The sequence below is a fragment of the Hyla sarda genome, chromosome 2 (genome assembly GCF_029499605.1).
Source record: "Hyla sarda isolate aHylSar1 chromosome 2, aHylSar1.hap1, whole genome shotgun sequence".
In the NCBI taxonomy this organism is placed as follows: Eukaryota; Metazoa; Chordata; class Amphibia; order Anura; family Hylidae; genus Hyla; species Hyla sarda.
The window spans coordinates 282,318,502-282,335,074 of NC_079190.1; the positions used below are offsets into that span (position 1 = coordinate 282,318,502).

General features: G+C 42.6%; 1 protein-coding gene across 4 annotated transcripts in view; it reads right to left on the reverse strand.

Annotated features, from left to right (window-relative positions):
• Positions 1–236: 236 nt before the first annotated feature.
• Positions 237–16,573, reverse strand: part of LOC130356153 (transmembrane protein 244-like) — a 40,553-nt gene continuing 24,216 nt past the window's right edge. For 3 of the 4 annotated variants that reach the window (XM_056557252.1, XM_056557251.1, XM_056557253.1), the window contains 5 exons: positions 9,755–9,840; positions 5,294–5,367; positions 4,698–4,823; positions 781–825; positions 237–399 (listed from right to left, as the gene is read on the reverse strand). In XM_056557252.1, coding sequence (XP_056413227.1) covers positions 308–399; positions 781–825; positions 4,698–4,823; positions 5,294–5,367; positions 9,755–9,840 — 423 coding nt within the window. In that variant the 3' untranslated portion in view covers positions 237–307. Of the gene's footprint in view, positions 400–780; positions 826–4,697; positions 4,824–5,293; positions 5,368–9,754; positions 9,841–12,548; positions 12,680–16,573 lie in introns of those variants that run through there. The other variant, XM_056557254.1, reaches the window with a different exon arrangement.

Sequence of the window (16,573 nt, forward strand, 5' to 3'; positions counted from 1 at the left end):
AAATAAAGTTACGTTTAAACCAAGCACATCATTGTTTTTCTTGTGAAATTCCCAAAAAGTTTGATGTGTCACATGACCCTCTTCCTATTGAAAAAACAAAATTTGGATTCAAAATGGCCAACTTCAAAATGGCCACCATGGTCACCACCCATCTTGAAAAGTTTCCCCCCTCACATATACTAATGTGCCACAAACAGGAAGTTAATATCACCAACCATGTCCATTTTATTAAGGTGTATCCATATAAATGACCCTGTATATATATTTTCCATATATACATATATATGACACATAATTTGTTGTCTGGTTAGATAGTTGATATATGCCTTTGACTTGAGTTTCTGCATGTGAAGTATGCTAGAGTTTGACCAGATAAAATCATAAGGAACAGTCCACAACCTGTAAAAAGAGTTATTTATTATTAGTACAACAATTGTTAATCAGTAAAATTAACCCTTTAAAGGGGGTATCCATAATAAGAAAAACAGGTTTCTTATAAAAACAGCACCACACCTGCTCTCAGGTTATGTTTGGTATTGCAGCTTGGTGAATAGAGCTAATTTGTAATACCACAAATAACCTAAGGACAGGTGTGGTGCTGTTTTTGAAAGAAATTACTGTAATTGAATCAGAAAATTTAAAAAGATGAAAAGAAAATGTATCAGTTTCTATTTATTTTAACAATAAAAAAAGCCTATGTTCAGATCTTATTTACTACACAAACAGAAATGCTTAAGCATTAAAAGATATCTGACTTAGTAATAAAATTATAGAACTTACCTATTTGCACCCACCACTGCCACATGAGAGGAAATTCTTGCGTAACTGTCGAAAAGAGAGTAAAATGTTGTTTATCAACAGAGCAGGATACAAGTACCAAAGGTATCCTAAACCTAGAAAATAAGGCCTATCATTAAGGAGTACTGTGGTGCAGGACAACTTATCCCCTATAAAAAAGAATAGGGGATAAGTGTCTGGGGCCCTTCTGCAATCTTCTGCGCGGCACCACGGCTCTCCCCAGGGACAGAGCATGTCGACCCCCACACAAAGCGGTGGCCGACATGCACACATCTCTATGGGGGAGCCAGGAAACACAAATGCTATATCTCCGGCTCTCCTATAGAGATGAATGAAGGGGGCATGTCGGCCACTATTTGGTGGCTTAGGAAGGCTCCTCCATTGTTGTTAAAGAGGATGCTCTTAGAAAGCATCCATAAAAACAGTAGGGCAGCCAGAGGCAATTCAAATGTCCTGTGGCTAACCACCCCATGCCTTATCAGGTTACATGCTGTGTAGAATTATCATGATTCATTGATGCATACTAGAAACACAACATAAGGCCATTTTCAAGATGCTGTGACCCATTCATCTTAGTCATCACAATTTGACCCTTGTTAAGGAAGCACATAAACAGGCCTGTTTGAATCTCTGAATGATTCATTGTCAAACTTCAGACAGGCCTGTACATGTGCTTTCTTAAAGGGTACCTCTCATCAAAAAAAACTTTTGATATATTATAGATTAATGTATGCAGAATAACTTTACAATTGCATGTTATTAAAAAATATGCTTCTTTCTATTTAATTTTCCACTTTGAAGAAATGACCACTAGGGGTCTCCCTACCAGTCCTGGCAGCAAGCATTTCAGACTCATGCTGGAGTCCTAAATACTATGAGCTGCCAGTCTGCTTTCTTCACAAAGGAGAACACTCAGAGCTGCCAGCCTGCTTTGTTCACAGCCTCTTTGGCTGTGAACAAAGCAGGCTGGCAGGTCTGAGTGTTTAGGACTCCAGCATGAGTCAGAAATGCTTGCTGACAGGACTGATCGGGAAAAATACAATAGAAAGAAGCATATTTTTCATTAACATGCTATTGGAAAGTTATTCAACATTCATTAATGTAAAATATATCAAAAGTTTATTTGATGAGAGGTACCATTTCAGCAGAGGGACTTTGCTGGCACTACATGATTTCACTCTTTCACATCGTAGTGTGTTACTAATTGTTTTCTTGGTGACTATAGTCCCAGCTGCCTTGAAATTATTAACAAGATCCTCCCAGGTAGTTTTAGGCTGATTTCTCACCGTTCTCTTGATCATTGAAACTCCACTAGGTAAGATCTTGCATGGAGCCTCTGACCAAGGGAGATTGACAGATATTTTGTCTTTCTCCCCTTTGCTAATAAGTTCACCAACTGTTGTAAACTTCTCACCAAGCTGCTTGACGATGGTCTTCTAGCCTGGATCGGCAGTTGCCGCGTTTGATACCCATGCGAATACAGGACTGGGGACCAGTATGATGGGATTATAGCGGCAAATGGGGACATCTCAAGACGTTTTTGTGGACAACCTGTGAACTGGTTAGAGACACAGACTTTTTTGTAGGTGGAACTTGTGATATCTGGGCCATCTATATCTTGTGACTAGTATAAGGAGTATGAGTCACTTATCTGGTTAAAAAGCATCTATCTATTTTGAGGGAACATCTATATATCAGGACACCCCTTATTGGAGAGGAATACTGTCTATCTGGCCTCTATGGTGGATTCTGCCTATTTTGACAACCCCCCCCCCCCCTTCTTGATATCCTATACTAGTCCATTGACTGTTGGGAGGACCAGCAGCTGTCCACTTCAAGCAATATGTCTATCTATATCTATCTAATCTGTGTGGATTGCTAAGTGCTATCTTGACATTCGTCTTGTGATGATTTTTAACACTTTGTTGTCACATTGTATTGCTCATCATTCTGTGTACATTTGTCAATGTATTTCCCCCTTCCTGTATATCATTCTATTAGTGATCCCCTGATGAACCCGCCTTATAGCATAAGAGGGGAAATGCGTTGGGATAAACAGGTGTTCATCTCAGGAGAACTGTTGGTTTATTTACCTAAGAGTAATTTTTCTATGTATTTGATATTTGATGTAATAGGGTTTTAATGATAGTAATAAAGTGATATGTTTTTAGCTCAATTGCGGATTGTTTTTTGTTTTCTTGTAGCCCATTCCAGCCTTGTGTATGTCTACAATCTTGTCCCTGATATGCTTGGACAGCTCTTTGGTCCTGGGAATGGTGGAGTGTTTGGAATCTGATTGCTTTTATGGACAGGTGTCTTTTATACAGGTAACAAGCTGAGATTAATAGCACTCCCTTTAGGAGAGTGTTTCTGATCTCAAATCTTAACCTGTTTTAACCTCTTCAGGACGCCGGGTGTATGCATATGCCCTGCATCCCGAGTCCTTAAGGATGTGGGGCATGTGCATACACCCGTGGGAATTCCCACCAAAATTTACCACCAAAATAAAGTAGAATATGTCAAGAAAAAAACAATCTCAGAATCAGAATATTCGGTAAAAGCGTTTTCGAGTTATTAATTCGTAAAGCGACGGTGGTCAGAATTGCGAAAAAGGGCTCAGTCCTTAAGGTGAAAAAGGGCTGCGTCCTTAAGGGGTTAAAGACACCTTGAAGCCAGACATCTTGGTGATTGATAGGGAATCAAATACTTATTTTATTAAAATGTTTAAATAAACCTACCAATAAAATTAAAGACTGATCATTTATTTGTCTGTATGCAAACATGCAAAATTATCAGGAAATCGAATACTTTTTTTACTCCACCGTAAGTATGTAGACCCTTTGCTATGACAATTGAAATTTAACTCTGGGGCCTCTAATTTCTCTTAAAGATCTTTGAGATGTTTCTACACCTTGATTGGAATCACCTGGTGTAAATCCAACTGATTGAACATAATTTGGAATGACACACCTCTGTTCACATATGGTCTCACAATTGGAGAAGGCTACAGTAATTTCTGCTGTACTGAAAGTACAGTGGGCCCAATAATTCTTAAATGGAAGCAGTTTGGAACAACCTTAAAGCTGGCTGTCTCACCAAATAGAGTAATAGGGCAAGAAGGGTTATGGTAAAAAGAGGTGACAAGAACTCAGTATTCACTCTGGTTGAGCTCCAAATTCCTGTGTGCAGGTGAGAGAAACTTCCAAAAGGTCAATAATCACTAGAGTGTTCGGGACCGCGGTGGGTCAGAAGGTTCACTTTACAACAAGACAGGGACCCTAAGCACACAGTCAAGACAACATAAGTGGCTAAGGGACAACTTTGTGAATGTTCTCCAGTGGTCCAGCCAGAGCCCTGACTTCTTGGTCCCCATCCAACCTGACAGACTTAGAGAGGATCTGCGGAGAAGAATGGCAGAAAATCTCCAAATCTAGGTGTGCAAACATGCCCTAGAAAACTAAAGGCTATAATCGCTGCCAAAGGTGCTTCAACTAAGTACGGAGTAAAGGATCTGAATACTTCTGTCAATATATTAGCAAGTATTTCTAGCATTCTGTTTTCACTTTGTCATTATGAGGTATTGAGTGCAAAATGATAGGGGAAACTTGATTGTTTTAGACCATAAAAACTGTTTTATTGCATCACAACAATATATATTTATTACTCATCACATAATGTAACTACTAATCTGTAGCTGCCCATATTGGTTTGTAAATATGCTTTATTATTTGAAAATTATATTCTAGCTAGATTTGTATTCTGCCGGCCATGAAGTTATATTCTTCAGATTTGAAGTTATATTCTTCAGATTTGAAGTTAAAAGTGAACAAATCTTGCCAGTTATAAAGGTTCAGACAATCAGTATTGATCTCCATTATGTCCATGTATATATCCCTTACCTGCACAGCAGACGATTACATGAACAAAAATGACTGTGGCAGAATAATCCCATACCATGGAGCCAACAACAGGGACAAAGAGAAGGCCACTCAGGAAGAAGGTTATTCCTGCAGAAATCACATGTACTGTAGAAAGAGTAAAGTTGTAAAATGTGAGGTTAGTAACTTTAAAAAAAAAACCTTTGTTGAACATCAAACTTGTAAGTGTATAGTTAGTGTCTAGTATTTCATGAGTAAGACCAAATACAGTGAAACCTATCTGGGCTGACCACCCATAAGAGCATTGAAAAGTGGTCTTCTAAAAAGGTTTTCCTTCTCAAAGAAGCGGGCTTATGTGCATAATATATGGTGGAACCACAAATGATTGCCGGGATATGTTGTGTGGAAAGGGGGCTGGTCTTTTGGAAAGGTTTCCAATATATTGTTATACAAAAACTGTAAATTATTTTGTTAAATTTGATTCCTATTTAAACAAGTATTTATCAGCCTTATCTATTTTGGCCTTAGAGACACAGGGTAGCAGTAGTGGCAGATATTAGTTTGAAAAAGGTTACCCTAAGTACATGAAAGATTAATAAGCATCTTGTAATACCCACCTAGATATTGAGAGCTGCTGAGAGATGGTGTAATTGTGTGTCTAAATGGTAACATCCAATCAAAATCTTCTATCCTGAAAAAAAAAAATTCAAATCTTTAAAGTAGCAACAAAATAACTAACTGTGATCTTATGTCTGTGGTTTTTAAAGGGCACTGTTCCTAAAAGACTTTCATTTTAAATTCAGCAGCTGAACAGGGAGCCGTTCACCCTATTCCCTGCCATACATAACTATGCAATAGGAGACAATGTTTCCTGCTCCACAGCACTCATCTCCAGTAGGAGACCTAGCATAATGTATTTCTGTGGCACTGGGTCTCACACTGGAGACAGATGTTGTGGTGACAGAGTGGAAAGCTTTTTCCCCTATTGCATAGTTATATATAACAGAGAGTAGGATGAACGAATTTATGAAAATTACTATCATGCACAGTGCTGCCATAAAAAAAAAAAATAATTCAATACAATCACAGATATGCCTTCAACATGATCATCCACTGGTGTACTATCTACGGAGGCAGACCATTCATTTGCCATGGGGCCAATGGACTGGAAGCGGGAACAAATTTTGCTGGGCCCCCTTGTCTCAAAAGCCCGATAGCAACTGCGTGGTCTGCCTACATAGATGTTAATATTGGACCATTAGCTCCCCCTCTAGAGCTGCCAAAGAGTCAGATGGGCAGTAAGCACAGAGATGCTCTATACCTGACTCTGCCTCCTCTAACCATCTATCTTGCACACAGCCGGGCCATTGTTGAGGGCAGTTGTTGGTCATTGCAGAGGGATCCCCATCCCCAAGGGAATAATAAACTGTTACCAAAATATATTGTCACACTTTGACTGCATATTATAATTACATAGTGATAGAATAATATACTATTACCAAATACTACTACCATATCCTGACCACATGACTACTTCAAAGATTGAATAATATACTGTTACCAAATAATAATACCATACCCTGTCCACACAATGCCACTAGACTTTTATTAAATAAAAAAACAACTATACACAGACCAATATTCCACCCATACAATGACCATACATGTTGTGGTCCTTTCCAGTTTTAAAAAAGGTTGTGAATACTGTATAAGTGGTCGCAGTCTTGTTACATCCAGTGACTCACTGGGGTACGTCTTCTCTAATCATTATCTTTCCCTTTCTTCTCCATTAAATCTGATGACTTTTCCCGTCTATGACTCATATTTACAGAATGTGTCTAAGGCTGTGTTCCAACATTCATTTTTTTGCTGCATCTTTTTGTTACATAATCAGAACTTAAAGGGGTATTCCATGATTTTTTTTTTATTTGACTATGATACAGGGGCTGTAAAGTTAGTGTAGTTCATAATATAGTGTCTGTACCTGTGTGTGACGGTTTTCTCACAATTCTTCTGTGATTTTCACCCCAATATTTATTTTTATCAGCATACAAAATGACTGTTGTCTCAGATTTTTCCCAGGTTGCAATGCGGCCGAGACCTGGCTCACAAGTCAGCTGATGACAGGGAGCCTGTCTGCTTCAATGGGTGGAGCGATCGCTTGGTGGGAGAGGGATCAATCTGCAACTAATACAACAGCTGTAGGCGCCAATTGAAAACCACAGGTCTTTTGAATGGATGCGTGGGAGGGAGGAAAATGGAATTATGGGATTTGTAGTCAAAGATGAAAACTCAAAAAGGAAATGCCAGTTCACAAAAAGCTAGCCACAGTGTTATGGTAATCTCACAGCGTAGCCATTTAGCCCCAAGACAAGCGCAGATCCTTCCTAAGCATGTCCATTACTGTCTGCCAGGGACATACTAAAATCACCTTATGGTGGATAACCCCTTTAAGTTGTATATGGGCTTTGCAATGTGATTAGCATGCCCAGACTTAAACAGATCCTTTATGGCAAAGAAATCATGTGTTACTGCTGCTCATAAACAAACAATCTAAAATCGAATGTGTTTTTCGAAGTGTGTTTTTTTAATTGTATTTTAAAAGTGGAAATGTGGGAACACATCCATAGGCTCCGCACTTTTCCAGCACAATCCTCATCACTATATATAAACTCCAAATCTATAGGCCCTCCTTGTGCCCTCACACTATAGTTAAGTCCCCTTGTGCCCCCACAGTATAGTTACCCCTCCTCTTTGCCCACTTAGTAAAGGACTCCCTCTGTGCCCCCTCTGTAGTGTAAAAACCCCTCTGTGCTCAGTCTGTAATTTTAAGACTCCTCTCTAGCATTAGGACCCTTCCATGCCTCCTCTGTAGTGTTAGGACCCCTCTGTATTATAAAAACCCTTCTGTGTCCCCTCTGTAGTATTTGGCCCCTTTTGTGCCCCTTTGTATTATTAGGCCCTCTCTGCACCCCCTCTGGAGTATTAGGCTGAATATGTATTAAAAAAAAAAAAATTTAAACAGGAGATGGTGATTCAACCATGTGTCGGCCTATCAAAGTGAAGATGTCAGGTGCAGCATGTGCCATGGGGGTTGTCCAGCACAGATAGGTGAGTTTCAGGCACACATCCCCCTGCTAAACCCCCCCCCCCCCCCCCCGATCATACATGAATCTTTCTATATACTCTTTTTGCCTTCTGCTATATACACCATTTGATAAAGGTCAACATTCTACAAAACAAAAATGCAGTCAAAACTCAATGGACATCAGTCTATTTTGGACTTTATATATGGCTGCCTTCAAAGAAAGCAAGATCAGAGAGCAGACTTGAGGTGGTCTCCCGGATTTCAATGCACGATATATAAATAAATATAAAGATAGACAGACAGATACATATAAGATACATATGTGTCTGTCTAGGGAATTAGTCATTTTAGTAAATCCACTATTTACTCACATCATCCAAAACAATACCTGAGCTACCTTTAGCAAAAAACTTTTAATTGTATACAAAATAAATTTTTTGAACACAAAAACTACTTCTTTACCCCTTATGATTATAGGGATTTAGAGATAACATTTTCGACCACTACTGGTAGATAGAGTTACATAGTGTTGATGATGGCGTACCTTGCTACTTCTTTATCACTCCCCAGGATAATATAGACATGGGAGCAGAATTTATCATAGGTGGTAACCTGTTTTTGTTGTGTTGATTTGTCACACAATTTGTCACAGTTGCTGTTTAGAGACTTTTCATATCTGCATTTGCTGTAAAATCTTTTTTCTAAAATTGTGTAGCTATCCCATAGTTTGGTGAACTTTTTGCAGTGGTCATGAATTTATCACAGCCCTCAAAACTCACTTTAGACAGAATTTTGCAAAAAGTTGCACATTTGGCACAAAAAGTTGCAGACGACAAACCATACAAAGTGGAGTACTGAAGTGTCATTTAAAGTGTAACTGTTATGAGTTTTAACCCCCATAAACTAGCCCCAGGATGACAAAGTTGTTAGAAATTACAGTTGAAGCATACCTTTTGCTGCTTTCTAGCAGCTTTAATCATGGTAAAAAAAAATGCTTTTAACGACAGTCAGCAAGTCGGATAGGCATGGCTATACCCGCGGCCGCCCCGCCTATCCCCGTATGTCAGTGCTGGTTGGCACACAGGTCCCAGCACTGAGAGCCCTTATTATCCTTATCTGTGGGTGGCAAGTTGTACTGTATTAGAATGAACAGTGCCCGTTCTTCTGTTCAGTCCGGTGATGCGATGCGGGCAACCAGCTCTTACAGCAAGCGTTAGCTCTCTTTCTGCTAGTACTTGTTCCCTATGGCCAAATGCGCAGCACAATGCAGTAACAGAATGATCTGGCCGCCTGCATTGCATCACCGTTGTGCACTCTAGGAAGACAGGAGACCGGGCGGCCAGATCATTCCGCTACTGCATTACGCCGCGTATTGGTCCATAGGGAGCAAGTACTAGCAGAAAGAGAGCTAGTGCTTGCTGTAAGAGCTGGCTGCCCGCATCACATCACCGGAGTGCACAGAAGAACGAGCACTGTTTATTCTTCTAAAGTATAAAACTCGCCACCCGCAGATAAGGATAATAAGGGCTCTAAGTGCTGGGACCTGTGTGCCAATCACACAGCGTTCGCAGCTCTGACATACAGGGGATAGGCGTGGTGGCAGCGGGCATAGCCACGCCTATCTGACTGTTGCTGACTTTCGTTAAAAGCATTTCATAGAATGATTAAAGAAAGCATCAAAATGTATGCTTCAACTGTAAGTTCTAACATCTTTGTCATCCTGGGGCTAGTTTATGGGGGTTAAAACTTATGACAGTTGTGTTTTAAATAAATTTGGCACATGTACACATTACCACCACAAAAAACTAAAGGTGTAGAAAAATCGTTTACCTACACCACCCTTGATAAATTCCCTTCATAAAGCATAGTATGATCCACCGGATAAAAAGTTTGTACACCCTTAAGAAACAGATTAACCTTAATATGACAAGTGTATCTTAAGCTAATACTCTTATATTTTATTTATGTGAAATGCTGTTAAGGTTCTTACCTCATGAACCCTGCGCACACGCTGCATGCCATGTAGAATAGAGTATAGAAGGTGAGAACACAGAGGAAAACATGGAAATGGATGTTCTAGGGGACAAGATGATAAATATTCAGATATAATACATAATGATTGTGCTATCAGATGGTTTTACCTAATCCTGAAATAACAATAATGCAGTAATATAACTACACAACCAATGTAGTTTATAGTAAATTGTCCTGCACAGATCATTATAAACAAGTAGTCCTTTTTTTGTTAGTTGCTTCAACGGCCATCTTTAAAAGAGTTGTCCCACCTAGTTACTCCTGGGTTTTCCGACTCCTCTGGCCTGTTTGCAGCGGCGGGAGGTGGTTGCAAAAGTTGAAAGTAGCTGAAGAAGGGAAGGTACGCAATTTGCGTAACTCGCATTGACTTTATTGGGAGTTATGTAAACGAGCCAAACTCTCTGAGTTATGTAAACAGAGTATCCCCGAGCCAAGCTCCCACAGTTAAGTAAACAGAGTAGTCTACTAGGCTAAGTCATTTATGCAACTACCATTTAAAGGGTTACTCCAGTGGAAATTATTTTTTTTTTAAATCAACTGGTGCCATAAAGTTAAACAGATTTGTAGTATGAGTGTATGAGAAAAAACTGCACTCACCCGTAGTTCTCCGTGCAGGATACAAATTTATTCCAAAAAGGTGACAGAGATGTCTGACATCTCTGTCACCTTTTTGGAATAAATTTGTATCCTGCATGAAAAACTACGGGTGAGTGCGTTTTTTTTCTCATACACTCATATTGGAAACAGCGATTTGTGCACCTTCACCGGCACCCCCGTATACTGCAGTTACTACAGCCTCATAGGACACCAGTGCGGCAGATACCGACTTACTGATTTACTAGCCACTAGCTAGCAGTGCCGGAAACCTCTTTCTCACCTGGTATATTAGATTTGTAGTATACTTCTATTAAAAAATCTTAATTCTTCCAGTACTTATCAACTGCTGTATGTTCCACAGGAAGTTCTTTTCTTTTTAGAATTATTTTCTGTCTGACCACAGTGCTCTCTGCTGACACCTCTGTCCATGTCAGGAACTGTCCAGAGTACAAGCAAATCCCCATGGCATACCTCTCCTGCTCTTGACAGTTCCTGATATGAACAGAGGTGTCAGCAGAAAAGAAACTCCAGAAATAAAAACAACTTCCTGTGGAGCATACGGCAGCTGATAAGTACTGGTAGAATTAAGATTTTTAAATGAAAGTAATTTACAAATCTTTTAACTTTCTTGTACCAGTTGATTAAAAAAAAATTGTTTTCCACTGGAGTACCCCTTTAAGTCAATGGGAGTTACACAAATTGCATAACTTGCCCGCTTTGGCTACTTTTGAATTCCCGACAACCTCCTGCCCCTGCAAACAGACTGGAGAAGCAGGATAACCCAGAGGTAACTAGGTGAGACAACCTCTTTAAATGGTCCCTGTCATTTCATCAGACTATGCAATAGAACAGGTGAATCTAAGAAACTTTGTAATATACTTTGTAAGAGATTCCTTTCTCAGGATCCTTTCTCTACTTCTCGGGCTCATTTATTCTGTCCTGCGGCCTCATAAACTTTTAATGGGGCTACAGGGCATAGATAGCTGCGAATCAGAGAGTGTTACCACATACTTCTCCCTGCTCGTTCTCCCAATCGGTGGGGGTTTAAGCACCGAAACTCTGACCAATCAAAACTTGTTACATGTCTCTGTACTATGTCCAAAGTTTTTTTTTTTTTTTTTATAAATAACAGGGACACTTTAAGTGCACAATATTCAATTTCCGATTTTGTAATGTTACCCTAGGCAGCCCAAGTTACAATTTCCTTTCCAAATTTAAGACAAATAGGCGACTAGGCATTGCAAAATCCAATAGGTAGAGAGCACTGAGACATGTGTATATAGTCAAAACTGCAATAATGACCAAGCAAATAAAAACAGAAAAATTAGCACCATTTTCTATGTTCTTTTTCACTTTTTATGTACTATTTATTTTCTACTTACATACAACAGAGTGGCATATCTATAGAGGGTGGCAAAAAGATAACCTATGGTTAAGGGGGTTATCCCACAAAGTAGAAAAAATACAACCATGGCATTATAAACACCACTATTTTGTCACCATCTATGAAAAAAGCCACTCACCCGTACACTTTCTTGCCTTATTAGCCTTATTCCAACAGAATAGGTCCCATAAATCAGTTTAAAACAAAGTCCACACAGCAGGAACAGGCATGGATCTGACATGTTTCCGTATTTGTGAACCTTAAAGGGGTACTCTGCTGGAATTTTTATTTTTTTATTTCTTTAAATCAACTGGTGCCAAAAAGATAAACAGATTTGTAAATGACTTCGTTCTCAGTCGCTCTTCATTGGGGGATGCCTTACTGATGAGTATATGCTCTTGTCACCAAGAGGCGCTGACACTGTAGTGTCAGTAGGAGGCAAGACACAGGTCTGGAGTTCTCCAGACCTGGTCTTCTTTTGTTTATTCTCTAGTAAGGACTGTTTAGTTAGGTTTTTTTCCTCCCTTTTTTTTTTCTCATTTTCACTTGGGGGTTCAGGAGCATGGCGCTACCTGTTCCTCCATATACGACAAAGAGGCACGGAACATAAGAGTATGGGCCGTCAACCCCTTATCAACAACAGCCAGCGCCAGGGGTAGTACCTTGGGTCCGGGTCCCCCTATGATCCCTGCTCGCCCCGCTATCTTAGCCTGGTAGGATGTAGGCGACACCTCACTGGGGCTGCACCCGCTACCTTTTGAGAGCTTACCATGGCTTATTTGCTGTGCCAGTCCTCTCTTAGGTGAAACTCCAAGATTGACCCCAGGGGGGCTATTGAGGCCAAAAGGCAAAACTGAATTCCTAACCCCAAGGCCGTAGCCCGGGGTGCAAAAACACCTCTAATTAATCCCCCTTTAAAATGTAACTTTTATTGTATATACTCATAAAAATAGAAATAAACCCAGCAAGGTGATGATTAAAATTAGGATATCAGGTAGGATAATACGAGTATAATTAGAGCATTATAGCTTCAATGTCAAGGGCTCTGCAGCAGCCCAACATTCCAACACTAACACCAAATTAAAACACTAAATTGCCGCCTCTACATGTTTCGATGTTGCCACATTTTGCCTCTTGAAAACGCCGTGGAGACGGCGAAACATGTAGAGGCGGCAATTTAGTGTTTTAATTTGGTGTCAGTGTTGGAATGTTGGGCTGCTGCAGAGCCCTTGACATTGAAGCTATAATGCTCTAATTATACTCATATTATCCTACCTGACATCCTAATTTTAATCATCACCTTGCTGGGTTTATTTCTATTTTTATGAGTATATACAATAAAAGTTACATTTTAAAGGGGGATTAATTAGAGGTGTTTTTGCACCCCGGGCTACGGCCTTGGGGTTAGGAATTCAATTTTTTCTCTCTCAGGTGACTCACTGGTCTCTCCTCCTTCCGCGGCCGCACAAGTCCCCGTTGGGCAGCATGTCTTCCCTGGCAAGTCCTCTGACTCCAGCTGTAGTCCCTGTCACGGTATGTAGCAGTACAGATGGCTGCCTTAGTTTTTTCCAGGGCAGCTGGAGCACCGGGGTCACATTAATTTAGGCCTTGGCTCCGGCCTACACGTTCAGGTGTAGCTCCGCCCACTTTGTCTGCCGCGCACGCTGCTCTCAAACCTCTCTCCCTCCTGTTGGGAGACAACACGGTGCTGGCAGTCTAGTTTAGTTTCATCCGTCCCCCGAGAGGGAGTGGCTGGAACGCCAGGGGCATTTTAATTTAGGCCGCGGCTTCGGCATGCACATACGGGCACGAACTCCACCCACTTCCCTTTCGGCCGCCACCTTCTAAGGGTCCTCCCCCTCCCTCCCCCCTAGCCTGTTGAATTCTAGTGCGCGCACTGTGGAGGGGTCATTGTCATGGGTCCCATATCTCCTCCCCCGCCATTGTTTTTCCTAGGACTGCCGACCGCCATTATGGTGGAGGGGGTGGCACCATAGCTCTGCCCTCCTCCTTCCTACAGTATGACTCCTAGGGGTCATGAGGAGTCCCCAGCTTTTCTCAGCCTACTTATGTTTTTAAAAAAAAGTCACTTTGGTGGCGTTTATCGCCCTCTTGTGGCCGATATTGTGACAACTATCACAGCCTTGGTCTGTCATCTGCTTTTATCAGTTTAATATCTGCAATGTCCCTTTTCTAGGGACTGTATTAGAGGCCGCTTTATTTGCCTCAGCCATCCTGTTTGGTGACCTACTATGAACAATTTACATTAAGTCAGTTGAGGTATGCCTCTGGCTTACCTATTTTGTGCAGGGTTCTCACTCTGCCAGAGTGTATGCGAACCGCCGTGGAAGATTGCTTCCAGGGATTTCACGATCCCTTGGAATCTTCCAGGGTTATTTTCAGTGATTGTTCTCCGCTACCAGAGTGCCATACCATGTCCATCGTGCCCTCGGCCGAATTCCTGTCTCTCCCTACCATGGCAAGCAACTGGTTGGGTGCCTTTGCAAGGGCTTTTTCATTCCTGGCGGAGGCTAAGGACACCTTTGAGTTTCCTCCTCTGTCAGGTCTGCTGGCCACCCATCAAGAGGCATTCTTGGCATGTCATACTATATGATTCTCTCCTACACAGGCTGCTGCATCCGTGGCTTGTACTCCAGATCATCACGTCCAGTGCAAGGTCTCCATAGCAGGGTCCCTGCGTGAGCACGGATTGGACCTGATATCGATATGCTACACAATAGTTTTGCCTGTCTCATATTTCACAGCTGCTGCGTCTGCGCCTAGCATTCCGGTACCCCACTGCTAGTGAGAGGTATCCGCAGGAGTGTCTCCTTGACTATGGACCCATACCAGTAAGCCACACAGTGGTCTGCATGGTTTCCTCTGCCGCCTGTCGCTCATCACACAGCTGATGTATCTGCGGCTTAAGTTCCGGTACCCCACTGCTGTGTGAGGTAGCCGGAGGAGTGTCTCCTTGTATACTATGGACCCATACTTGTAAGCCAGACAGTGGTCTGCATGGTTTCCTCCACCACTGGTCGCTCATCACACAGCTGTGGAATTTGCGACTGGAGTTCCGGTTCCCCACTGCTGTGCGAGGTGTACGAAGAGTGCCCCAATGTGTCCAATGCGGGGTGAAGGGGATACAATCCACGGCTCTTCATCCTCCCCCGATCTCCCAGGGTGCTGGGGATACTATCCATGGCTCCTAGGCCTTCCCTCCCTCCCACATGCAACAGAGGGGCACAGTGTTTACATATCTGGCTGTTGTCCCCTTTTCGCAAATGCCTGGAGGTGTACTTCTTCAGCCAGGTTGTTGTCTGCGCGGTTTCCTCTGCCGTCAGTCTCCCGTCTCAAGGCTGCCGTGGGCTTGGACAGGTTTCCCATACCTCACTTCTGGTGTGAAGGATCTGGATAAGGGTCTCTGCAGATACACGGGTCTGATGCCAGTCAGCCTGACTTTTGTCTGCTGACTCTCTTACACCGCCAGGTCACCCGCTAGATTGGCCGCACTCCAGTACTCCACTTTCTGTGTGTGGGTTCGATGGAGTGATCCTGTGTGTTCAGGAATCTTTTACCAGTCAGCCAGGCGGTTGTCTGGGTTAACTACCATACACTACCCATACCGTGGTCGGAAGTTCAGGTAACCCACTGCCAAGGTGAAGTCACCCCATGTTGGTCTGTGGGATCTATACTATGCACCACATACTGGTTCACAGGGTTCCCTGCTTTACCAGGTTCCTCTCTACATGCCTGCCACTCTCCCGGCTGGTGGCTGGTAACCCGCTTTCATTGTGTAGTTCTGATAACGGGACCTGGTGTGGCCATGGTTCCTATGCCAGATAGCCAGACTGTGTCTGCATGGTTTTCTAATCCACCACGTCACCCCCCTTTTCCTGACGCTCACGTGGCTGCAGTCTGGTGTCTCGCTTTCCATGTGAAGTTCCAAAACGGGTGTCTCTGTGGGTGTATTGGAACTTTTATATCTGTAAGTTAGACTGTGTCTGCATTTTTCCTGCCCCACATACATTCCTCTCTTGCATCTGCAACAGCAGTCTTGATGTGTGGCACCATTAGGAGATGGGGTGTTGGCATTTCCTGCAGGTTCCCTGAATTTTTCTGGCAACAGCAGCACTCTCTGTTCCCCTTTCTGGGACGTAATGTTGGTCAGCTAAGGGCATGGTTGTACCACACCGTTGGGTGCCGCGCAGGTCTTCCACAATGCCGGGCTTTTGGTTATCTGCAGTTTCTTTTGCGTCTTCGTACCCCACTACTGTAGTGAGGTAACCATGTCTGTGTCCCTACGTTGGCTATGGCCAATCTGCACGTGTAGAGTCCACCTTCCTTTCTGCTCGGTGGGGTGTGCCTCGAGCCTTCTTGTGATCTCTTTTCCACAGGTCTGCGGCGGTTGAGCACCTCCGTCCTGCCATGGGGACTGATGGGGCGACCCCCCCCCCCTCATGCCTCCAGGTATTTTCCTGTGTTCCTGTGCAGGGTTGCTCAGGCGTCTGATCTCTTGTTTTAGTTGTCGACCCACCTAGTCCAGGCTTTCGCCATGATGGGGCGTTCCTTTCGATGCTGTTGGTCGTGCTTCTTTCTTGCATTCGTAGTCTCATCTTTCTTCTTGCCCAGCGCCTGTGTCCAGGGTTTTGATCCCTTTGGGGCCACTAATTGGCTCCCCCAAGCCTAAATATGTCCACCCAGTACTTTGTTTGTTGCCATTGAGCGGCATTTCCCTGCTCCTACAGTGTCTGGTGCACTTTGACGATGCCCTTTCTACAGGGGGTACGGGGA